Source organism: Lissotriton helveticus, chromosome 6 (assembly GCF_964261635.1).
Source record: "Lissotriton helveticus chromosome 6, aLisHel1.1, whole genome shotgun sequence".
Taxonomy (NCBI): domain Eukaryota; kingdom Metazoa; phylum Chordata; class Amphibia; order Caudata; family Salamandridae; genus Lissotriton; species Lissotriton helveticus.
The window spans coordinates 1092648435-1092675254 of record NC_136067.1 but is presented as its reverse complement, the minus strand read 5'-3'; the positions used below and the strand labels follow the sequence as shown (position 1 = coordinate 1092675254).

General features: G+C 48.0%; 1 protein-coding gene across 4 annotated transcripts in view; it reads right to left on the bottom strand.

Annotated features, from left to right (window-relative positions):
- The window catches only part of BIRC6 (baculoviral IAP repeat containing 6), a 2208279-nt gene that overhangs the window by 1333243 nt on the left and 848216 nt on the right, over positions 1-26820 (bottom strand). For all 4 annotated transcript variants that reach the window (XM_078648748.1, XM_078648749.1, XM_078648751.1 and 1 more), the window contains one exon: positions 20943-21289. In XM_078648748.1, the coding sequence (XP_078504874.1) occupies positions 20943-21289 (347 nt within the window). The remainder of the gene's footprint in view (positions 1-20942; positions 21290-26820) is intronic.

Sequence of the window (26820 nt, the reverse complement as noted above, 5' to 3'; positions counted from 1 at the left end):
CCAGAAGGATGCACTCAGGGCAAGCCAGACGTCAGCCTAAGCCATAAGCAAGAGGATTGCATCTGCAACATACCTTAACGCCATGGAGAACAGAGGCCCGAAGGCGATCAAAACTCCCAGCGCATAACGGAGCTGTATAACAGCTATCACTGCCCCACATAGGGCATGTTACGTCCCAAACATGGGAACCTCTTGGGGAAAACTTCCGCAGCAGAGGACAACAGAAAATACCTGTGGAGAAACGCGCAGAAGGCTTATCAAGCAGCCAAACAGAAAAAACAGCAGGCCTAGGTCTCAGGGTCAGCATGGTGTAAAAAAAACAAAGCAAAAACAAACAGTCAAGAAGGGCCGGCCAGCAGCCAACAGAACCACAGTCCCAACAAGGAGAACTCGAGTGGCCACAAAGTATACAGAACACACAACTGGGGCGACCCACACCAATGGAAGAACACTTCCAAGAACCAGATCAATTCACAGGTCACTGAGGGGGAGAAGAAGGAGGGGGGGGAGGAGCGAAGCTCCGCCAAGAAGCTCTGAATGGCCGAATCTGCAGGGGCGTGGAACAAAACAGAACCATCGAAAGGAAGGTCCACCAGCCGTTCCCGAACATTCTCCGGGAACACACTGTCCCGAAGCTAGGTATGGTGACGAAGGGCAACCGAAGAAGCCATGGCACGACCCAGCACCTCCAAGATGTCAAAAGTGGAGCGAATAATAAACACCGCCAGCTCCTGGTCATCCAACACATGGTGCCTCAAATCAACACAGGCCCCCTCCTGAGAAGTGGCAAACATAAGGGACTCCGCCGAGTCCCACAATTAAGAAGTAGCCCTAGCCAAAACACACAGCGTGTTAAGGGCCAGCAGAGCCGCACTTGTTGAGGGGGGAGACAACAGCGGCGGCAGAGATGGAAAGGCATTCTGCAAAAGTGGGTCTCTGGTAGAGGGGTGGAGGGAAAGACACACCGGATCACGCGGCGCCGGATGGTGGCGGTGCAGAAGTTGTTGGGGCACCGTGTCCCCCGTGGTGGGACTGCCCCAAGTCCCCAAAAGAGAAGAATGGAGTGAACCCTCGAAGGGAAGCAGCAGCTCCCTACCACCAGTGCCCTGATGGAGAACCTCCTAAAGATGATCCACGGGGAAATGTGTAGCTGGATCACCCATGTGCAAAATTCCCACAGCCATGGAAACAGCACGAGCGAAGGCCGCACCCGCCTCCGTAGGGCCCCGCGGAGGGGAAAGAAGCTTCTCGGTAGGCGACGGCTGCAAGCTAAGGCGGCCATCCCCCAAGCCAACCGGAGGAAGGAATTGCCAGGTCCGGAAAAAAGGAAGAGGGACCGAGGAGTGGGGGACCTGCGGCTCCTTTGGCGAAGACCGCGGCAACTGCGAGGACCCACCCTTAGACGACTTCGAGGAAAAAGCCACGACGCGGCGGCCCGTCTCCGACGAGGATGAAACCAGCAAGCGCCAAACCTCTGGAGAAGAGGAGGCGTCCGAAGACGAGTCAACGACCTGACGTCGGCCTGGGGCCGTAGAGTCCGCAAACTGAGGCAGGACATCGTCATCCGGTGCCTGGGGAGACATTGGGCGGCCTCCGTCACAGCGCAGGAGACCGTAGTCAGGGCGGCGAAGGAGCGGTGCCAAAAAGGCACCCACCTGTCCTCCGACTAGGCAGCCACCTGCGTGGAGGGGCGAGAGGGACCCGGGGAAGGACGAGGAGTCCCCCGTCAGCATCAACCCGTGACTGGTGAGAGGGGCCCTCCGCCGACCCCTGTGTTCCTGCCAGGGCCAGCAGCCTCCGGCGCCAAAGCCGCGTCACCTCGGCCTCAGACAAGTTCACCGCCTGTCCAGAGGACCGAGAAGGGCTCGGGGGTGCGTCCCGAGCCCCGTCGACCTCCCACGACACCACAGGGACTCCTGCGGGAGTTTGCGGCGAAGCAGAGGCGCCGTGGTCCGAAGGAGGGACCCCCGAAGGGCCGCACCCTAACAGCACCACATCCTCCGAACCTGGATCCGAGCCGGTCGGCGCCGGAGATGCCACGGAGGGCCACGCACACTGCAAGATATTCGCTGACGTCCCAGGAGGGGAAGAAGGAGGAGGAGAAGATGCCAGCGAGGCCTGCAAAGGCACTGCATAGGTCTCCACCTGGGCTCTAGTCGCCCCCACACCAGGAAACAGTAGATAAGGGGACGACACGCGGACCGCACCACCCGCGGAGAGCCCATGCCCCCAACAGGCCGGGAACCGACCCTCTGGGACAAACTGTGACACTTACCAACAGGTGAGCGACGCTCTTGCGACCTGTGCGAGAGACGATGTGGACGAGGGAAGTAGCGGCTTCGAGAACCCTCCACAGGGGCCGGGCGGGGTGATGACGCCGACCTGGACATGCGAGCTGAGAGAAGTTTCTTCCGGCGCTCCCGCTGGGACTTCGATTTCATCTGCTGGCACGCCTCACAATCAGTGGAGTCGTGGTGTTCCTCCAGACACCACATGCAGATGGGGTGAGGATCTGTCGGTGACTTCAGGCGTCCACACGACTAGCACATCTTAAAGCCCGAAGGCATTCGCACACTGTTCCCACACACACGCAATAGCATATTGGGAAAGGCCTAAACAAGCCCAGAGCACGATCCGGAAACGTGTTGCACGAAGAAAAGGAAAAAATTGACGTCGGCGTGCCAGATTGGGACTCATGTGACCTCGCTGACGTCACCTGAGCGAACAACGCAGGGGCGGAGTCGCGTGGTGCCGTCCTCCCGGCGGCAGGGATGCTGTGGCAAAAAAAAAAAATTCGGTTCCAGTCTCACGCCTGGGGATAATTCGATATGAAGGAATCTGCGGCTAGTAATCTCTATCAGATTCTGAAATATCAGCACAGTTCACTTTTGTGGTGTACCAGAAGAAATAGCATCATGCAGCCTCTCCTCTCAATGGTACCCATCTGGATTGTCACAAATTCTTACATTGAAGTCAGAGAAAGAAAAGTGAAGACCAAGGTCCCACGGAAGAAAGAGCCTGACATTTGACCTCTGTCTTTGAATGCACAGCAAATTGCACAATATAAGAAAAAGATGTAAAGGCCTGTTTACAGTAAGCAAGTACTTGGAAAGATACAGTAAACCAGGGATGCGCCACAGGAAGGATGAACTCAAACTGGACAGCCAAAAGCAAATAAAGCCAGCAAATAGAGAGCAAGCAATTGTTACTTAGAAACCATAAAGTCAATAGTGAGCAATGGGAGAAATGCATTCTCAGGGAAGCTTTTAGAACACACACAAAAAGTTGTTAGTAAACCAGAGAGCAGCGCTGTCTGAAAGCTTCAGCCTAAAAAGATAATCACAGAGTCATATGAAGGGGGAGGGGCACAGATTCAGAATGCCCTATGATGCCATAATAAGGGCAGGAAGCGAATGTGAATAAAATGGAAAAGTAGGAGTTTTTAAAGGGTGCTAAGGAGGTTGAAATTCAAAACTGAAAATATCAGATGAGCAAGTATTTAGCCAAAATGGTTAATCCATGGAATGACATTGATCTGGAAAAACCTTAAATTCAATCAATGGCAACTGGATGGCACCAGGGTTGTACAGTTGTGAAGATGAACATCGAACAATTAATGCAATTAATTTGCTTATTAAATGCATACTTCTTCTAGTAGATCCTCAGTCTGTAAAGATTCAACACACAGTATCTAGTAGCAACTCAAAAGAAAAAGTTGCTTAATTTCAGTAATGGTTGATTCTACACTTTTTCAATAATCCCAGCTACCAGACTGGATTCCTAAACAGTTTCTGCACAATCGTGAGCTGCCGTACAACAAACTAAGTTGGAACTTACTAAAATAAAAAGCATGTGGCCATCTTTCCGAATTGGGAGGTGGGTGTGATCAGTGAGGAGTCTGCTGGTTTAGAAGAGTATAGACCAGAAAGATCGCTATCAAAGGTAAGTGACTTTCTTCTAATGGCTGCTAGTTCATGCAGATTCCTCACCTTTTGAAAATATTCCAAAGACGTCCCCCCTCTCAGTTGCTGGGTCTTAAGAAATAATCACAAAAGGAAATCCTGAAGCATAGACTGTGCAAAACGTGCATCCCTCCTAAAGTCCCAGCCGTCATTTTAGGAAAAGTGTAAATAGAATACCAATGTTACCACTTCACAAATTTCAGCCACAGGGACAGCCCTAGCAAGAGCAGATATTGAAGACTTCATTCTGGAAGAATGAGCATGGACTCTCTTGGGCTACTCATCCATGCAATGGTATACCCTTTTGATGCACAAGATGGTTCAGCATAATATCCTCTTCTGGATCATATAACACTTTTTTTTGTCTGTATACTAAACAAAGAGCTGGTTGTCAGACCTGATCTTCCTCGTACGGTCGATGAAATTGCTGACTGTCCTGAGACAGATCAGCTGAAGTAATGCCTTCTATTTGTAGTCAGGTGGGGTGGAGGAAAACAGCTAGGAGTGGTAATGGATTGACGAAGATGGAAGGGTTACAACATTAGGCAAAAAAGTTGCTTAAGACCTCAAGACCAGTTTTTCTAGATAGAAACACATGAAAGGTGGGAACACATGCAGTGCTTGAAACTCAATGACACATACCGCCAAAGTAATAGACACAAGATGGACAGGTTACTTACCTTATCTGGTATAGACAGGATCTAGCCACACATTCCTTACCTTTGCATTTCCAAGCAGTCACACTGGATCCGGAAGATTAGTTGGCGTTGTCTCCGCTGTTGTGACCTGTGTCACCTATATAGGTGCCAACTCGGCACGCTGACGTCAGTTACTTTTCACGACTTTCCACACCATAAGCACAGAGCCATTTAGTGCACTAACATTGGTGTATTTCTGAACGCCCAGATCCCCGAAATGGGGTCAGCCCTGACCTTCGAAATCTGTCCGCAGCGTGGGGAGGATGGGTCAGTCGGTAAGGAATCTGTTGCTAGATCATGTCTCTAACAGATAAGGTGTTACCATAGGAAAGTAACCTCTCCATCTGACAGAGACAGCTAGCCACAGATTTGCTGCCTTTAAATATATTCCCAAGCAATACCATCCCGGACAAGTTCATACCAGAAAGTCCTGCAAGACAGAGCGGCCAAAAAGGCCATCCCTTTGTACTTGATTGTCTAGGCAGTAGTGCTTGGTAGACGAGTGCAGGGAAGCTCAATTTGCTGCCTGGCAGATGTCGAGGACTGGAGCTCCACGTCGCAATACCATGGTACCAGTCTTGGCTCTGGTGGAATGAGCCCTTAAGCGTTCAGGAGGCTGCTTTTTGGCCAGAGCATGGAAAATATTGATGCAGAGGACGACCCACCGTGAGATAGTCCTCCTCTGCACCGCACAGCCTTTCTTTGATCCAATGTACCCCACAAAGAGTTGGTCGTTCATCCGGAACTCTTTAGTGCGGTCAAGATTGAACAACGACCTTTTGGGTCCAGACGGTGGAGTTGCTCCTCTTCTTTAGAGGCATGTGGAGGAGCGTAGAAATTGAACAAGGTGACAGATCGCCCCACATGGAATGGTGCTACCACTTTCAGTAAGAAAGGGGCCCTAATGCAAAGCACCAACCTATCAGGCAAGATGGCCAGGTAAGGAGGCTTGGATGACAGAACCTGCAATTCATTCTCCCGCCCAGCAGAAGTGATTGAAACTAAAAAGGCTGTTTTGATGTTAAGAAGCCAGAGGGGGTAGTTGAGCAGAGGTTCGAACGGAGCACTCAGGAAGGTGAGAATCAAATTAGGATCTCACCGAGGCATGATAAAAAGGGCAGGTGGGAACATATGTACAAGCCCCGCAAGAAATCTATTTTTAAATGGGGATTTAAATAAAAAGGGTTGGTCTGGTAGCCTCAGAAAGACTTTCCAAGCAAAAACTAAAACAAATAACAAAACATCAGGTAACTTTGCCTAGACGAGATCTATCTGGATAGTGTCGCACCAAGCTACAAATTCTCTGCAGAAGGGAAGAGATTGAGCCAAAGTTCTCCCCATGCGTAGAAGACATCTTATGCCACCTTCCGATGCAACTGCCACTCATGATCTACTAAGCATCGTAGGCAGAGTTTCTCAGCCCCGACATTTAAAGAACGTGTCAGGTGATTAACCACAAGGACGATTACTTGCTGGACCAGCCATTTCCAGAGGCATATAGACTCCTAGAGCACGGTCCCTGACCCCACCCCCACACTGCTCGTTGCAGTGCCACATGGCGCCAATATTGGCCATGAGCACTTGTACCAGCCTCTCTTAGCTGGTTCGAAGTAAGGCTTTCAATGCCAAGCGAATGGCCCTCTGCGCCAGAAGGTTGATATGAAGCCGGGACTCCGCTGGAGACCAGAGGCCTCTGATCTTCACTTCTCCCAGATGGCCCCTTCTGTCCCCGAAACAATGCTTCGGTTATCACCTTCAGCTCTGGTTTGGAAAGGAAGAGGGGTCTGCAGCTGATCCAATTACAGTCAAGTAATCACCACTGCAGATCTTTCGCAGTATCCTCCGAATTCTGACCATGATCAGAGATGACTCCTAGATGGCCTGGATGAAAGGGGAGCATTGAGGAGTCAGGTATGACTTTGGCATGTTGATAGTGACCAGCAAAGATGACTGGAGGTACGCCATAATCTGGAAGTAGATGACGACTGCCTGAGGTGAACTTGCCTTCAACAGCCATAGAGGTATGGGAAGACTGCCACCCATGACCTCTGAAGGTGTGCTGCCACCATGTGAGAAAGTGCCATCTTTCTTGCATGCATAGGTATGACCCCACTTTTTGCTGAATTGCTGATGTGCTTTGACTGAGTGTGCCATGCGCTGCTGCCAACCAGGTACCCAGGGCCTGTGTTGCTTCCCTAAAACTGTGTTGAAACTGAAAACCCAATTGGCATCTCTGGCCACCTGTCAGTCTCTAGTAAATGGTACCCTAGGTACCCAGGGCATGGTGACCAGAGAAGACCCCTAAGGGCTGCAGCACTTATTGTGCCACCCTTAGGGGCCCTGTACCCTGACAACCACACACTACCTTTGCAGGGTGAGTGTCTAGGTACAAAACTAAACAAAGAGTCGACATGGCACACATCCCTGTGTCTCTATTTCAATGTTATCCCTATGCACTCGAGTATCACACTCCAACATCAATGTTCTGGTGCATGAAGCTAAACCGCTCTGATTGGCAGTTCTGCCGATCACGTGACTTGAAGCTCAGTTTAGTCAGGAAGTAGATTTTGGCGCGTAAAACAAACCAGCTTCGGTGTCCATCGAAACAGGTTAAGAGATCGGCTGATCCGAATGTAAGTGTTGCGGTGACTACTACGTGCAAAATTTGTTTTGTTTAAACCTGGATAGTATTTGATGTTGATTTATCACCTTGAGGCAACAGTGCCTGGAATGTTTGTTTGTTTTATAACGCTATGATTTATTCACTGTATATATAGAGCTGGTTTAGCATTGTACAGCAACCGAAGTTATCAGGTCATTTATGAAGTGATCAACGCTTGAATAGTGACGTGCTAATTTGTTAGAGGATCATGATATGTATAGTTTAGAGTTTTTTCATGCAAAAGGTTAGTGAACCTAATGGTCCTGTTTTCTATTTCGTTACAGACCCCTGACGAAGGGTCAATTTGTTTGATGACCCGAAATGCATTGGGTGTGGATAAGCTGATGATAAAATCATAATATGATGTTGAATGCGATGATTATGAAATGAAATAATCAACGAAAATTGGAAAAATATAGAAATATAGGATGAAGGATTACAAATGAATAAAAAGTAATTACACATGTGAAGAATCCTTTCGTGGTTCATGTATGAAATTGCGCACCTATCTACAAGAAGGTTTTCCTCCTTGCAACACATTTTGAACACATCCCTGTGTGCCATGCCCACAACCCCACTGCCCTGGCATTAATCAGTCACCCCTCTAGCTGGGTGCCCTATGCCAGTGGTGTGGGCACAGGTGCATGAGCCCTGTGCCCCTACAGTACCCAGGGCCATTCCTGGACACTGTATGCGCAGTGATGCCATTAAGAGTATATGGTGCTGGGAGGTTGTCATTATGAACTCCACAGCACCTTAATGGCTACACTGAAGACTGACCAGTTTGATATCAAACTCTGCAATCCCTACTTCAGGAAAGGGGGTGTGCCAGCCTGTGCCAACTCCACCCCTCAGGTGGAGGAGGCGAGGTGAAGCACAACTCCGGGCTACCGCCATCTTGAGGATGGGGAGCCCTACCCACTCACAGCTAGGCTCCTGCCCCCCTCCCACAGGAGAGGAGCAGGTTTGGGGATGTACCCACCGCAGGACAGGGACCTATTGGTCCTTCCCCTCACCCTACCTGTAACACCCCTAAATGTAGTCTTTAGGGGCACCCTGAACCTTCCTTCCTCAGATCCCGATACGAAAACAAGAAAGAAGATCAAGAAGAAGAAGACCTGCCGTGCAGCTGCTAACAAAAGGACGACACCAACTGACTTGGCCCCAGCCCTACAGGCCTGTCGATCCTTGAACCTGCTCCTGCCAAATCCCGGCGACTCTTGCAAGCAGCAACCTTGAAGACACGGGAGGACCTGCCTGCCTTGACCCTCTGAAAGACTGGGACTCCCAAGAGCAGTGGTTCTGCTCAAACAGCAATACCCCTGGTGCCAGCCAGGAACCGCGAATCCAGCACACTCTGCACCCGCCAAGCCAGGCCTCCGCCTAAATGACCCAAGACCACGAGGGCGTCCAACCGGCAACTGGGACCTGAAGTCCAGTGCCCAAAGACCCTCCTCGACGAACCAGACACCTGCAGCCTCAGAACAAGGGACCCCTCCAACCGCGACCAGCTGGGGGTAAGATTTCCCAACACCAAAAGACACCCCTGCACCCGGTGCCCCCCTGTGCCTTCCTTTGGTGTACCTACCTCTTCTCCAAGATCCAAACTTACCTCTCAAAGTGGTGGCCGCACCTGAAAAATCTCTGTCCCGAGTCTGCAGCCTTTGTTCACTTTTTAACTTTCCAATTGGATAACATTGAGCGCCCGACGACTCAAAAGCACCCTGCACCCAGCCGCCAGAGTGCCACTGGAAGTGTAACTACTACTTTACTTTACTTCCCCACCTGCCCTGAGTAAGTGACCAGGAGCTCAGCTCCCACAGCCGCGTGGCCTACTTGCTTGCAGCCACCAACCGAAGGCCCCCCTACCCTCCACAGGATAAAATTGGGCCTACTCTCTCTGCACCCGGCTGCCCCAGTGCCGCTGAGGGTGCAACAACTGTACCTTTCCGACCCTGGGAGACCCCTGAGTCTATGCCCAGAACCTTAACTCTGCCAGTAGAGTACTTACCTAAAAGACGATAACTCACTTTTCTTCCATAGGCTAACAGTGACTGGTTTTCACCTAGAAATTCTTCTAAGTGTGGAGTTTTGGAACTTTAAAATATTCACCTAAAATCAGCCAAACAACGAATTCCGATTTACTCCCGTGTTATCAGGAGAGACCTCAGTGCTGCATCTATTAGCCCAGCACAAACCCTGCAAAGTAATCTTTACCGTACCTACCAGTAACCTGAATTTTCTATCATAGGAAACAATTGACTGTTTTCTGTGTCGATATTTACCAACTACAAATATTCTTTAAAAATCGTACCAACTATCAAACCGTAATTGCTTACCTGTCTTAGATAGAAGTCCCAGTGCTGAACCTAGGAGTCCAGTACTGGATTACAAAAGTAACGTGAACATACCTTACCTGCAAGTTGAATTTCCTTCCACAGGTTAACATTGGTGATTTCATCTGAAAAAGTTTCTGTTAACTTTTAGAATACCATAATATTCCTCAAAAATTACTACTATAACCAAAACGCTTTTACTGAACTGTTTACAGCGTATGTCCCGGGACTGAATCTAGGCTCCAGTCCTGTGGTTAGAAAAGTAATCCAAAAAGTAATCAATTGCATTTACCTAGAAAAACCCATTGAGCTCCATGTTAAATTGTGTTTGAAGTTGTGTTGCCAATTGCAACAAACTGTAACTATTGTATTCAAAGAGACTATTGCCACTTTGAAAAGTATTTAACTGAAGTAATCTATGCTGAGAAAGTATATTTTGATACCTTGTTGGTTCTAAAAATAAATACCTATATCTTTTGATACAAAACAATTGGCCTAGAGTTCAGTTCTTGAGTGTGTGAAATCTTTTGTTGACGGAGTGTGTACAACAAATGCTTTGCACTGTCCTCTGGTACTGCCTTACTGCTCGACCAAGCTACCACTTTGGAGAGTAAGGCTATATCTAGTTTTAGCCTCTGCCATTGCTCTGGAGACTGTGGACTCTGTGCACACTGTACCTTACTTTGGTACAGTATATACAGAGCCACTTTCTTACACACCACCACTATCGGTTTTGTGAACACCCGGGAAGGTGTTGAGAATAGGTCTAGTATAGGACGCTTGTGTCTGTCCTTTTTGGGCACCAGAAAGTAGCAGGAATAACAACCACGTCCTGCTTCTGGCACAGGCACCCACTCAAGCTCCTTTGGCGAAAAGATTTTGCATATCGTACAGCAAAACTGAGAGATGGTCCTCAATCAGTCGCCAGGGACAGACAAACGTGCGGTGGAGAAGAGATAATGGGTAAGGCATATGCCTTGTGAATAATCTGCAGGATCCACATGTTTGATGTTATGGCTTGCAAATCTGGAAAGAATCATTGGAACCTTCCTCACACCATGTTACTGGGCTTCCCTAAAGGCAGGATAAAAGGATTTAGCAGGTGGGGCCGCATGGAAGGCAGTGGGCTGGGTGGCCCATTTACCTTATCTGCGGTGTGCACCACAGACTTGACAGCAAAACGCCATCCTGTGCAGCTGAGGCTGCACAGGATGGCGGTACGGGTTAGCTTAACCAAATCCGCAAAAGGAGCTGTAAAGTTGATGCAGTTGGCAAGGCAGGCTAGATAAGTCCAGATAGCCTGCAGTAGATCCGCTGTCCTTAAAGCACTTGAAAGCGGAATCTGCCTTCCTCCCAATGTGGAGAATCTAGTCGAGGGGCCTCTCCATAAGCAATGACCGGAGATTGCCAGAGAACCTGGTTGATCGCAGCCACGCATGGAGGTGAATAGCGGCACTGGTGCCAATGGCTCACGCAAAGGAATCAGTGGTGTCCAAGCCAAAACAAATTGTGCACTTTCCCAAATCACAATTATCTTGAATGGCCTCGGAAATAACAGTATGATAGCAACTGTTGTTGTGATAGGGCTGAGCACATTCAATACCCACATAATAATTATTGTCAGAGTCAGTACTGAAAAGGGAGTCTAAGATATGTTGTCTACCTTGTGAAGGCAGAAGATGAGGTGGAGGAAACTCTGCCTCAGTCGTCAGGGCGTGGCTTTGTTTGAGGTCTGATGGGTCCAACTCAGGGTTGAAGAGGACTATGGGTTTCTCCTCATCTAGTGTTGAAGGATTCTGTACCGGTATCAAAATCTCAGCTACCAGTGTGGGCCATGGCGTTGAAGGTGGGTCTGGACTGGAGGAGTTGTGATAAGCTCGGAGGATGCAACTGGCAACAAGGGAAAGCTAACTGGAGATACTCCAGATGGAAGGACTCTGCTCCTTGAGGCTCAAGGGCACGCCAGACCGAGTTGCTAAGTGTCCGAAAGGCCAGAGCATGGCCGCACGGAATTCTTCGATCTGCTGTGGAGTGACGGACTGCACCGGAAAGTTGGGTCCTGACCGACCCAGTTGGGGCATCTGTTCCTTAGTTGCTCAACTCTGGGAGCAAGTTTGAGAGAACCAGGGGAGTGCATCCACACCTGCTAAGGCGAATGAAGCGAGGGGGCCTAGTATCAACTTGATTTCCTGAGCTTCTTTGTGGACTTATTGGACGATGTGGATCGCAACAAAGACCGGCCTCTGGAGCAGCTCTGACAACTACTGGAGTGGAAAGAGGTCCGGGAGTGAATTTTGGACTTAGACCACAACTTAGAGCGATCTCGACGAGGAGTCTTCTCATGTTTTGGGACTTATTGTTTCACCTCGTGGTCCCAGGTGGCCTTCGGGTTCATTGACGCACAGTCTCTTAAGGCCTTGAAATCATTCATTACCACAGGCACCACAGACACACCAGATGGGGATCATTTGTTGCGATAGCCCAAATGGGTGCCTGTCATTTTGGGGCGAACATCGTTTGCTCACTGAGAAAAACATTTTTCCCTCAAATATATTTTTATTGGCATTTGTTGTAGTGACAAGGGAACAGATAGGTTACCAGGATTTCACATGACATTTCAAAATAAAGTTTAGCAAAGCATTGGGGGGTGCCCCCAGTTATTTAATATAAATGTTAACACATTAATAACTCTTTATATAGTGTAATAGTAATACTCGTTGCCCGCAAAACTTTCAATAAAAGTTGTGTCAGTGCAAAGCTCCACTGGAGCCCTATAAAATTGTACAATTTTCAAGAATAGTCAACCAAGCTCGGAAAGGGGTTATGGAAATGTCTACCTTTTGGTAACAAACACAAACTAAATCCAAACATTTAACTAACAAGTCTATGGCCAGCACACTATGCACTACACATTGTGGTGTTGTACAAGAGGGGCCTGGGGGCAGAATGGGCTAGTGGGGAGTACTCAGTTCCTCTGCAATTACTTAGAACCTATAATACCCAACACCAGTGTCCTCACTATGTACAAGCGTCTCCACAGGGGACAGCACGCACATTAGGGTATTTAGTTAGATCAGTGGTCTCCATCCTCACTCTTCTCTTCACAGCTATGAGCCTACGCCAGTTGTTCCCAGGCATCTAAGACCTCCTCGCACTGCTCTGCTATGGGACAGCATGTCAATCCTTTCTACTCTTCCCTAATTAAGACTCTGCCCTCTAACCCAGCCCAGTAAATTACATCCTGTTTCCAGGTCCCTATCACGGGCCTGTTGGCGGATTTCCAGTCCATTGCTATCCTCCTCTTAGCTAGGACCAGGGCCAGATCAATAAACCTATTTCCCACCTTCCATTTGGGCAGTCGGGGAAAAAGCCCCAGCAGAAATACTTTGACCGGTGTAGTATGAATGGTGGGTTCATTGTTGACATTGCTAAGTTAGTATGAGCTTCGCTGTCATAAGGCGGCTTTTGCGCACGACACTACATGAATTTATTTTGCAAGACTTTTTTTGTGCCCTTTTCACATGGGAGCTGTCTGCTTTTCGCGTTCTCTGCTATACTCTGAGGTTTAGTCTGCACACAAAGTACAAGGTCAATAAACAATGCCCCTTGTTATTCTGTTCTGGTCAGTCCCTCGCACCTAGAAATAATATGACACACAGCTGCACTACTGAAAGTTGTATGCTTTAATATTGCAGCGAAGCATGCTGTTCACACACTTGGAGAGAGACCTTTCCAGAGAGAAGAACTTTGCTTGTACTGAGACTGATTAAAAAATACCACAGGCACAGCAGCATAACCATTTTAGCTTGAGAAACTCGGGCCATAATAGATATCCGTCCACCGTCAGACCCATCCCCTTACCCCCTTCTCAAACAGTGCGGCCAGTGGCTCGATCGCTAAGGCAAATAAAAGGGGCGATAAAGGGCAACCCGGTTGGGTGCCGTAAGGGATCAAGTACTGTGTGGATACCTTTTAAATGGTCTTAAACTGCGCTGTGGGGCATTCATGTAACACTTTCACCCACTTGACCCAATGATCTCCAAGACTCATACGTTCCATGGTCTCGAATAAATAATCCCAACACGCTGAGTCTAAGGTCTTTTCCAGATCTATCGACAACAGGGTCGCCCGCCGAACGAGTCGCACCCCAGGGTGGTACAACACAGATTACAGTCTGGGTATGTTGAAGGAAGAATTCCGAGACGGAATAAACCTATTTTGGTCGGTGTGGATAAGGATGGGCATATATGAAAACAAAAAGAGCGCCAAGATCTTACTAAATATCTTAAAATCCATGTTGAGCATGAGGAGTGGTCTGTAATCTATGACCTGGGCCCAAGAGGACCATCGTTCTGGGAATCGAAATCACAAGTGCGTCCTGCGTGGACTCTGGGTAATCGGTGACCCTCGGATCTCCGATCTAATAAGGCATGCCAACAGGTGGCTGGGACTTCCTTCCTCTTCCTGCACCTTGGTGAGGTATCTCTTATAGTCATGCATCTTAACCGCTCAAGCGCTTCATTATAAAGTGTCCGTGTTTCCCGCAGGTTTACCAAAGCAGAGGCTTCCAGTCCCTTCACGTTATCCCACCTGTGCAGTCTGCCCTCCAAGTCCTGTGGGGCTCTCTCGACACCTCTACGACTGTCCCAGAAAGTATCCCGGTATCACTTCAAACGGCTCCAACTCCACCAGTGCCGTGGATGCTGTTTGCGCAATATTAGAGAAATAAAGGTGCCCAAGGTCTCCCTGAAACAGACTTCTTGTAGCATTAAGGGATTGGGTCTCCAAAAGGGAATCAGAGGGTGCATCCCGAAGGTTTGGTGGGTCATCAGGAAAGGGCTATGGTCTGAAAGTGTACATCCCAGAAACTCAGTGTGTGTGACAGTACCGCTAAAGATAGGGAAACATAAGAAGTAATTCAGTCTCGTATGTAAGTGGTGTATGGGAGAGTAAAAGGAATAGTCCCTACTCTCCGTGTGTTGTGTCCTCTAAATGGCCTCCAGTCCCCAGTGTTTCATCCAGTCCCGAAATCCTGCTGCCGTGCAGTGGGCCTGGGGCCCTGGCAGGGGGAATGAGAACCTTCCAAGGAGATATAACTGCCACACAATTGATATCACCCCCAAGTATCATGGTCACTGTTGTCTGGTCAGCCATATGGGCTGAAAGATCATGGACTAAAGTCACCTGGTCTTGGTTAGGGTCATGCACACTACCAATTGTAATACCCAGGCCAGACAATATCTCAGTTAGCAGCACATATATAGCCTCCTAATCCTTCTAATCTATCAGAGTACGCACTGGTTCGAAGGGGACTCCCAGCCGCATCCAGATTAACACACCCCAAGCATATGCTGAAAAAGAGGTCGCAAATATCTGTTCCCTCCATCTTCCACATCGTTTCTTCACCTCCACTTGCAGGAGACGTGTCTCCTATAGCAGAGCTACCTGCACACCCGCAGACTCCGGGATCTATGCACGTTATGTCTCTTAACCACTGAGCCAATCCTGCTGATACTCCACGTCAGAATCTTCAATGTGTGATGTGCAGTTGCCATGGCTGAAAATGTACTTCTATACTCTGCCCTCATCCTTACCCCCAACCCACCCCCCCAGATAGGAGATTCATTACCACCCATGCAATCAGAACAAATCAAAGAATAAAGAAAACGCCCACAATCGTCAACTCCCCAATCCCAGAGCAGCCTGGCAACAATGAACCATCAGTCTCGGTAGAGGACCCAGACCAACCAAAGGAATGGTCCTCTTGGGGGGGAAAAGGTTAGGCCCTAAAGGAGCAATCTCCCGCTCAGTCTGCGCCAGCCCAGACGTCGATAAGGCCCAGCCAGAACATATAGCAGCTCAACAGGGCGCAGCCTGTCACGAGGGGGACAGGCACCATTCATGTTTGAAATGTATTTCAAAGGAGATCATCTGCATTACCAGGAGTGACTATCGGTAGGGAGAAACTATCCAGACAGGAAGAGTCAGAGTCCGAAACCTCAGACCCTTTCACCGAATTGCAGCCAGCCTTCGCAATAGTTTCCCTGTGTTTCATGATCTCAGGCACCGCCTGAAGGACCACAGCCCTTTCCTTCTCGGTTTGGGGTGGGCTTGGTTTTTTCGGCGGGCCACATTTGGACCTCTTCCCGGAATCTCTTCCTGTGTCCCGGAGCCCGAAGTGCAGTAGCGGGCTCCACCCTTGGGGGTGGCCCACCAAGACCTGAAGGTTTTGAGCCATTCCCAAGCTGTCTTGGGATGATCACAGAAATGTATCTTCCCCTCCAACACTAAGCGGAGGTGGGCAAGGAACATCAAAGAGTATTGTAGACCATCCTACCATAGGGCTTTCTTAATTTAAAAAACGAGGCTCTTCTCCACTGGACTTCAATTGTATAATAAGGAAATATCAGGACCACGCTGTAGTCCACAACAAATGATGAATGAGCCTTCAGTCCTTGCTCTTTGCTGTAGTAGGTCTCTGTCTTCGTAATGTAGAAGCTTTGCGACAACCGGACAGGAGGGCGTCCCAGCGCCAGCCAGGGCTGAAGGAAGGCGATCATGTCCCTGCCGCCCCCTCCCACTCAGGCAAGCCCACCGCCCTAATGTTGTTTCTTCTATTGTGTCCTTCTGTGTCTTCAGTCCTATGTTCCAGCATAAAGACCCTATCAGAGAGCTATGCAAATTGGAGCAACACTGCTCCTTGTACAGGGTGGAGATCAGCAATTGAGGACTTTCACCCACTGCTAGCTTATGGTGCTCTGCTCTGAGGAGCCCCAGCCCCACTCACACAGTGCCAATATCTTGCTGCAGAGCGGCTTTAGTGTCGGCAATAGCATCCAATATTTTGGTTAGCTGCTGTTGCACTGGGTCTAACGGGAACAATGACGCCGATTTCCCTTCTTTCTACTGCAGGGAATCATCTTCGGGGTCTGGTGGTGCTCCTGTTAGTTTCGCTCTGGCAATTGTGGTTGTGTCAACAGATCACCACACTCCGAAATATCGCTAGAGTCAAGAAGGGACTTAGAGCTGGAAATCAGTATTCCACAAACAGCACCAAGGTCACCGCTACGTGCCCAAGCCGCCAATTCCTCCAGTAAGACGGTGGTCAACCTCTTTTTCTAACTGCCAACTGCGGGGCCCCCAGACCGCCGCACAGGGCCGGGCCCCGCAAGCACATCTCAGGAGGAGAGAAATTTAGGGATGTCCCTAGTGGGTCAGTCCTCCAAAACAGTCCAGGATCCCCGTCAGGTCGCAGGCAGCAGGGCCGAGCCCCGGCCCAGTACACAACACCAGGTGGGAGGAGGGTTCATCCGCAGGAGAAGGAGGGGAGGGTGAGCAGGGGGTCACATTGACAAGCTAGTCCTCCACTGGACCACCAGCTGGGCCCAGAGGGGGCACGTCTCTACTGTGTCACAATGCCACCAATATCTCTCAATGGCCACGGAAGTCAACACAGCTCCAGGAAGGCCATCTCCCAAGGTGCAGTCGGGCTTGTTGCCCGGTTGGGGTGGAATGTAGCAGGCCAGGGCGCACCAAGTGTCAAGCATCTCAAGGGCCCTGAACCAAGCCCAGATTTTCCGTCATACAGTGAGGTTGCCTCCACTCACTGCACCTAGGCTAGACCTCTGCAGCTCCCAGCCAGGACAACCGCCGCTTTACTGCCTTCTCGCTAGGTGAGGGTAGGCCGGCATCCGGACTCCCCAGGGTCGGGGACACTCCCAGGACTGCCTCAGATCGCATCTCTCCTCTGCCTTCACTCGCCGCAGTGTTGCAGCTATACAGGACGCTCAGTTTGTCAACAAGCATCCCAACACGGCAGCGCTACCCTCTCTCCTCAGGGCAGCAAGCTCCTTTCCGCAATTAAAGTGGCATCAGGGGTCTCCAACGCCAAGTCCGGGGCCGCCATCTTGGGATCACGGGCCACTACTCGACTCTCCGATCTTGGGCAATCCGGTCTCCCCCTGGTCTCAGGCAGCGCCCCACACCTCTTAAGTCCTCCTCTGCCTGGGGACACGTATCACGCTCTGCAGCGGGCAGGGCTTGTGCTGGAATAGCTGGATTAAAGATGGGCTGGTGCGGAGCAACAAGCTTACGCATCCGCCATCATTGACTGCCAAGCCACGCCCCCTAATCACTGAGAAACTTTTAACAAAAAGTTGAGCTAAGTGTCTCTGAGAGATGAGGGAGAACTAACGAGCTGCATCTGGTGGCGCAGAAAGAAACATTTTTACCTTAGCGCGTTGTAGCAGCTCCTATAAAGCTACGCACATTTCCAGCAAAATGGCACCAGTGAGGAACCACACAGTGCCACCTGCCAGCACACAGAGGTACTGCTGAAAAGGTTCCAGATCCAATCCGGGGAATATTCAAAAGGTGTAGAATCTGTTGATGGCAGTCTCTCTCAAAAACACCTCCATGCTGCACAGATAGAAAATTTCTGGACAGAAAAGAGTTATCAGAAGAAAGAAAGTGAACGTTCATGCAGAGTAGCTCCAGATCGGGGTAAAAGGTTGAAGAAAAAAAGGGAAATGACAGAGCGCTGGGGTCCCGCTATATATCTCCAGTTACATCCCAACTGCATTGCTTCCAATGCAGAGGTTGAGCCAGCGCCACCTACTGGCAGTGCAGAACTATGAAAAGTTTCTGGATCAACTGTGGTGCCTGGAGATATTCAAAAGGTGAGGAATCAGCAGGTGTTAGTATCCCTAATAATACACCTTTTACTCTCATAGCAATATAATTACTCTTGCTTACCACTGCATGAACGTTCTTTCTAATGTACCTCTCAATACTACACAGTAGTTTACTCTCAATTACTTTCCACTAATGTAGATCTGTAAAAGTATTATACCGCAACAACAAACTCAACAATATCCTTTAAAGTTATGTCCAGTTAGAGTTGACCTGGAAGAAGTCAGAAATACTTGTCAAGTAAATCTTTGTGCCCACAATTAGCACCTCAAATTACAAGATTAAAATAAGCTGTCATGCATAGTTTGACCTTACTATTGACACCACTGCTGATATTGCTAGGAAAGGATTACATATGCATATTGCAGTATTGCTCTTACATCATGGAACACCTATTAAACTACACAAAGTTTTGCCTTTTGGTAGCACACAGTACTGCATAATACCAGAATAAAATCATCAGTCTTGCATAAATTATTTAGGATATTTTCTTAACACAACTAACACAGTGAAGAAGAAAGACAATATAGCAGTATACAAGTATGTAGAAAAGTACACTATGAATGAGACAGATGGGTGAATGAGTACCTGAATGCATAAGTGGATGACTGCGCAGAAGTGAAAATGGATCAATTTTGTGGTTCTAAATCAGATGAAGCCATGGCAGGCTAAATACCTATTATATGTGCTTTAATCTGGGCATGGTTTAGTGCGACACAATGACGTAACTAATGAGGCAGTGTGTGACTGAATGTCCATAAACGTGACACAGAGTAGGTTAGATAATGTATGACAAATGAGACTGTAAATGATTAGGTGACCAGGTATAAAAGCAAGTGGCTGTAAGTCAAAGAGCACTTTTTAACTGATGTGTTACAATGAATAGATAATCATGATGTGACTTACTCAAGTGGCATCTATGCAAGAACATAAGCTGGAGACATATGTCAAGAATGTTGCACTGAATGGCATAATATGAGTTACTTTGTCAAGAATGCCAGCTCGTGCTATGTAAATTTGATAATTTTGTCCATAAATTAATTTTTATACCAAATGTGAACCACTCACTGTAAGTTTGTCATTTTGTGGTTTAGAATGACAATTGCTTTGTACATGTGAGCCTTTATAAGAACAGGAAATTACACTATTCAATATTTTTCTTGGGACCCGATATTTCTTTTTTAACAGGAGGAACAGTCAAGCATGCCTTTTATGGCATAGTATGATCATCATTGGCATTCATATGACCACTGTTCAAGTTTATTTTATTTGTTTGATTAATTAAAATCTTACAAAAATAGCTAAAACATCAACAAATTGTAAAATATAAAACAATGCATTCCAACTTGTATCCAAAAACGTGATTATATATCATACAGATTAAGTTATAAAGTGATCAATCATTTAGGATTATGTGCAAAGACGATTATATATTATACATGTTAGCTCAATCCCTTAATCAATCACGTAAAAGCCTCCAACTCTTTTTCTACAGCTCGTAGGAATTTCACAAATGCTGAATTCATTAATAAATCTTCAGAATTTAAACATGCAATCAGGGCTGGCCTACATGTCCTCACACCACGTGCATTTAACAGTCTCTTAAGTGTAGTTATTCTTTCACCTCCCAAATCTGGGCAAAGACACACTGAGTACATGAATCTCACAAAAAAAATACCTTTTATGGTCTACTATGTATTTAAGCTCCAGACATACTCGATTGACAGTGTCTGGCATCTTAAAAATGTGTTTTGATTGTATATGGCATACCCTAATGTACTTAATTTTGCAAGTGGCTGCTATTTAAGTGTCGCACTTACAACAGCTAGTGAGAAGTGGGCACGGTCAACTACAGTTTGGGAGCCTGTTTTGACCAGTAACAAAGCACAATATGAGTGACCACAGAGGTAGAGCTGTATCATCAGTATATACAAGCCCAGCAGTTAATCCCAAGGTTTTTGATGAGAGCATTATCTTATTGTGGATGACAGAGTGCACGATGTTCCACATCGAAAATTAGAAACATGTTTAACAGCAAGGTCTTTGCAAAAAAAGAAAATAAGGCACACCAAATCAGAAGAACTGAAATCAAACAAGCAAACTTTGATATATCACAGTACTAGAAATTATACACACAGGAATGGCATCCTCATTTAAGGCTGACCCTATCTTGTTTGTTTTAAAGCTTGGCCCTTTCTTACTTTGTTAGATATTTCTGTTTCCTGCCTGGGAAACCGGATATATATCCTCTACTTCATCCTCACGCTGAGAGTTACTACTAATGTTATGAACTTCGAGCCTACATCTGAAAGCAATTTGTTCAGAACCATGGTGTTGGTGCAGAGAAAGAGCACAGTAAAAAAGTAATATCGCCAACAGATTGGAAATGGAAAAAACGAAATATTTGTCTTTATAATAGAACCCATCAATATTCATGTTTCAGTGTAATGATAATGACTTGACACTATGCACTTATATCTGCTTTAATGGACATGATTCTCAACAATCTGACCTCATCAGCTCTCAGTTAAAATAAGAACATGTATGAACACATATGATAAATAAAATCTCCTCAGAGAAATGCAATACCAACCATTAGAAGAATGAAGAAGACTCAGTAACGTATCCAGAAGATAACGTATGATCGTACGCAATTGTTCTGTGGAGGACACCTGAATCAGTTCTCTTGAATCAAACTGCTCTCGCAAAGTCTTCCTACTTACTCCCAAGGCCACTTTGAGCCTTTGAACAGCATGATGAGCCAAGTTTAGTTGGAGCTGGAGCTGAATGCAATCCTGGTATGCTGAAAAGACCCTGGTGTCTTCCTCTACTGCTTTATCTGGTTTTCGCAGAAAGTATTGAGCATTATTGGCACTATTTAGAGGTGGTAAATCAATGTTTTGCAACAGTGTTTCCAAGCGATGACATGATAAATTGTACCTAAGGAATAAAAAAAAGTGATTATTTATAGTGCTAGTCCAGCGAATCGCACAAGTAAACTCATTCTTTGCCTTCTACTAATGATTTTAATGTGGACTGATCTTTAGCACTAATGGTATACATACATGAAAACAACCTCACTTCTTTACCTTGCAAAGCTATAACACCGATTCTCTAAAATATCTTCTTCGGCCACCACTTTGCCACGGTGAAGAATAAATAAGACACTTACCTAGAAATGTAGCTCTTCAGCACTGCTGTGCTTAATAGAAGAAGGTGCTATTTACACATTTCCGTACATCAATCTGGCAATCCTCTGGTATAATAAAACATTTAGCATGCTGTCCAACTGAAAACCCAGTAAATAACCTCCTTTCTGAACTCAATCAGCACATATCTACAGGCACTTTAATGCTATGCAGTGACATCTACGACACACCTCTCTTACTCAGATAATTTAACATGTATGTTTCCGTAAGCAATATAAAAGAGAAGACAGCTCACTGAGGAGAAATGAGGAACACGTCCATCTCTAAAAAACACCAATGCTGGAGAATCATCTTCACTTTTAAGTAACTTATTATTCTTGCCTATCTTTGGATGAAGTACTATGCAGAATCATGTTATGAACCATACTAAAAATTAATAACTCGGACACTCCCCCGTAGAGGATGACCAGAGCAGACTGGGCTTTCATTGCTCCAGCATTTGTCCTGCCTGGTGAATGCAGTCAGCACGGAGCCACGAAGAACGCTGATCCCTGGTGTGGAAAACTGGGGCCCTGAAAGGGGAAAAACCCTGTCCCTAGAGATCCATTCGCAGAGCGAGGAGGATGGGTGGGTCTGTAAGGAATCTACAGCTAGATAGAGTCTCTACCATTACTGAGGGGAAGTAACTTTTGCATCTGATAGGGACTTCTAGTCACAGATTACTTTCCTTAGAATTGCTACCCAAGCAATACCTCCCCGGAGGTGGGTCTAAAAAACTGTTTCACACTAGACATTCCAGCAGGACTGACCGAGCAAAGTGCCCGTCCAGACGGACCCAACTGTCCAGGCAGTAAAGCTTCATGAATGTGTGTAAAAAAGACCACGTTGCTGCCTGGCAGGTATCAGGACCAGAACTCTGCATGTTAATGCAGTGGTCACAGCCTTAGCTCTGGTTGAATGAGCACGCAAACCCTCGGGATAGCTTCTTAGCCAATGTGTAGCAGATCTTAATGCAGATCAATATCCATTGGGAGATGGTCCGTTTCTGCACAGCCTCTCTTTTCTTCGCTCCAACATATCTCACCAAGAAATGGTCGTCCACCTGGAAATCTTTTGTTTGGTCATGGTAGAACGACAAAGCCCCTTTTGGATCCAGACAGTGAAGTCACTCCTCTTCCTTAGAAGGATGTGGCAGAGCATAAAATGGTAGGCAGAACGATGGATTGGTCTACATGAAAGGAGCCCTGAGAGGACAGATGTGCAGCGGCTCAAAGTGAGCACACATCATAAATGTAAGGACGAGATTGAGACCCCACTGACGCCTACTGAGGGCGAAGGTGAAAACGTGTTGCAAACCTTTCAAAAGCCCATTTACCACAGGGGATTTGAACAAGGATGGCTGATCTGGCAACTGCTGAAATGCTGAGATGGCAGAAAGAAGCCTTTTAAGGTTCCTAAAGCAGAGCCCTGCTGGGCAAGAGAAAGGATAAATAGAAGGACCTGAGAGAGAGGGTCAATCTGTTTCCCTGCACTCCATGCCACAAACTTGCCCCAACAGCAAGCGCATACAGTCTTGGTAGAGGGACACCTTGCTGCCAAGATAACACTGCAGACTTCGGGCTGCCAAGATAACACTGAAGACTGCGGGCAGAAAGTTGAAACAGGTCAATTGTCGCTGATAATCTCCACGCATGAAGGCAGAGTTGACAGGTTGGGATGGAAAACACTCCCCTGCTGCTGCGACAAAAGAACCTCCCGAAGGGGTCGCCTGAGTGGAGGACCGAGGGCCTTGCTCAACAGCTCGGGACAACAGACTCGATGAGCCCAATTTAGAGTCACAAGGATGACTTAGGCCCACTCATTCCTGATCTTATTGAAAACTCTGGACATGAGTGGTATTGGCAGAGAGGTGTACACGAGACCTGAACTCCACTCAAGATGAAAAGCGTCTCAGGACGGGAGCCGCCTTTGAAACTTGAGCGCACAAAACCACTGACATTGCGTGTTCTCAGCAGTAGCGAACAGATCTAATTAAGACTCTCCAGATTGCTGAAAAAGACCTTGCACCAACTCCGGATGGAGATGTCACTCATGATCTGCTAGGCATCTTTGGCTGAGTTTGACAGCCCTGGTGTTCCGAGAGCTCGACAGGTGCTGAACCACCAGGAATATGCCCCGATGTTCCAGAGAGACAGGGCCTCTTAAAAAAGGGTCCATGACCTCACCTCACACCGCCCTGTTCGTTGCAGTGCCACATGGCAGTGGTGTTGTCCATTAACACCTGCAATACCCTTACTTTGATGGAGGGCAGAACAGCTTAATACCAGCCGGATGACCCAGAGCTCTAATAGGTTGGTGTAGAGTACAGATTTGGTGGGCAACCAATGATCTCTGATCTCCACCTCTCTCAAATGGGTGACGCATCTGTCAGCACTGTCAGATTTGGTTGGGGAACGGAGAGGGGTCTGCCTCTGACCCAATCGCACTTTATTAACCACCACTGCATCTCTTTTACATTTCCTTCCGAGATCTGGACCATGTCTGGGATGATGCGCCTGATGCTATGCCCAATGGAACTTCAGGTCCCACTGCAGGGCCCGCATTTACCAGAGGGCATGTGTCACAAGCAGGATGCAGGAGACCACGAGGTCCAGCAGGCTCAGAGTCCGACTCACCAAAGTCCAGGTTAGAGGCTGAAACATCAATATCATAGCCTAAATTTCTTGGACTCGCCCTTTGTGAGGATAGGCCCGAAACTGCACCATGTCAAGAACAGCTTCGATGAAAGGGAGCATTTGAGAAGGAATCAGATGAGACTTCAGCACATTGATAGTGAAACCCAGTGAATGCAGGAGGCCCACCATAGTCTGGAGGAGGGAGAAAACAGCCTGGGGGCGAGCCCGGCTTCAACAGCCAGTCGTCGAGATAGAGGAAAACTGGCACCCCTGATCTCAACAGATGAGCTGCAACCACTGCCATCACCTTGGTGAACACCCAAGGGACGCTGGTATGGCCAAAAGGGAGCACCGCAAACTGAAAGTGATTGTAGGCCACTGTGAATGGCAGGGAAAGCCTGTGGGAAGGCAGGATGGGAAGGAAATGTCGAAGTATGCATCCTCCAAGTCCAACACTACTATCCAGTCTCCCAGGTCCAGGGTAGACCCGACTTGAGCGAGTGAGAGCATTTTGAATTTCTCCTTTTTCAGGAAGAAATTGAGAGGGTACAGGTATAGGATTGGACAAAGGCCTCCGTCCTTTATGGTCACCAGAATATAGCACAAATAACAACCACAACCTACTTCTGGTGTTGGCACCCTCTCTATGGCTGTCTTTGCCAAGAGAGCAGCTACTTTCTGGAAGAGCAAGGAGAGATGGTCCTCCATCAGCCGGGTGGGATGGGTGGAGAAGACACAAATGGGAGGGAGTAGCCCCTTTGAACAAACTGACAACCCCAACAATCTGATGTTATTGACCTCCAGTGGGGAAGCGGATGGCATATCCTGCATTCCACTGGGTGCCGATGATGGTAGGAGGGTAAACTAAAAGGCGGGTGACTGGCCTGACCTCTGGTTGCCCACCTCACAGGCTCTGTGGGTACAGGGAATTCGGCCACGCAAAGGCTGAGGAGCCTGTGTACAGTTGTGGTTGAGCGGGTAAAAAAGCGGCTGGAAGTTCCTTCCGTGGCCATAAAAGGAGCAAAAGGCGGACTGGGGTTGGCAAGGGGCGACAAAGGCCCAAGAACCTGAAGGTGGCTCTTCTATCTATGAAGCGCTCCAGCGCAGAGTTCGCCATTTCTCCGATGAAACAGGAACCATCAAAGGACACGTGTCCATAGAGAGTCTTGAACATCCCTAGAAAAGTTATTCATCCTCAGAAAGGCGTGGCGCCGCAAGGCAACAGACAAGGAAACTTCTCTGCCTAGCAAGTCATGTCCAGCCCACATTGACTTGTACGCTTAGCTGCATCTCTCCCATCAGCCTGGCTTAGGAAGTTTTTAAAGAACTCACATCCATGATCACAGGCTTTTTATGGAGCACTGGGAGGCGCAGGGTAGCCCTATCTGTATTACAGTGCCCACGATCGGAGGGTGGCTGGGCGGTTCCTGATTTTGAAACTTACAACTTAGCTGCACAGCTGCAGTGGTTGACACAGACAATGGCGTTGAGATTGCGGGGCCCGGAGCAGGAGAGAGAGGGAGCCCCAGAGCTGAAGCAGCTCTCACAAGTCCTTGGGGACCTTCCTGTCCGGATAGGCGACCTCCCTGAGGACCTTAAGGCAGCAAGGCAATGTTGGAGGCGGAGTTTTAAATGAGCAGGTATGGCGGTGCCATATGCTTCCTATATACTGCTCTCTATATGTGAGGCGCTTCCCCACGGGGGCTCCAGGCAGGAACTGAGGGATTGGGATGAAAAAGGCCTAACTACTATTGGGGATATAGATGAGGGTGGGAATATGCTGCCCTTCCATATATTGCAGGAGCGGTTTGAATTGCGAGGGGAGACTTTTTGCTGAAAGAAGCACTCACGGTGGCCATCCAGGCGCACTGGAAGGAGGCCCAGACAGAACTTATGACATCTTTGGGATGCCAGTATATTGTGACTGCTGCAGGGAAATATAAGGCGGACACGTGCCTTTATAAGCGTCTGACCCAGGAGCAGCTGAATTCTTTAGAAGCACTCAAGCGCAAACGGGAGATAGATGTGGGTTATTGAGATACCGGATAGGGCCTGGCCTGAAATAGTCAAACGGGAGTGGATTAGCACCAGGAATGCTTGGTTTCAATTGGTGCATTTCTATATTTTGCATAGGGCTTACCTTACCCCGGCGAAAATTAGAGCATATTTTAACATGGACACAGATGAATGTCCGAGCTGCAAAGGAGAGGGAGCGGATTTCCCTCACATGATCTGGGGGTGCCCGCTATTAGCTAGTTATTGGATGGAGGTAGTTGCCCTGTTGAACGCAGTGACAGATAGAGATTTGGGACTGGCTCTAGGGCCACGTGCCCTACATTGGTTTCCCCATACAGCTAAAACCAAGATCACTAGTAAGTTCACAGACATGGGTTTATTGCTGGAAAAAAGGGAAATCACAATGCACAGGAAAGCAAGAGGGGCACCTGGAGTAGCTAGATGGAAAAAAATTCATTAAATGGACGGAATGTGATGGGATAGTGCGAATGCAAATGGCAAAGAGAACGGGGAGTGAGTGGGCGCTGGAGGCAGCCAGGGCATGGGAGCACTTGGTAGGATTACTGAAAGACCCAGACAGCGATAGTGAGGAGGATACTGAGCCGCTCATACAGGAGTCAGAGCAGCGCCA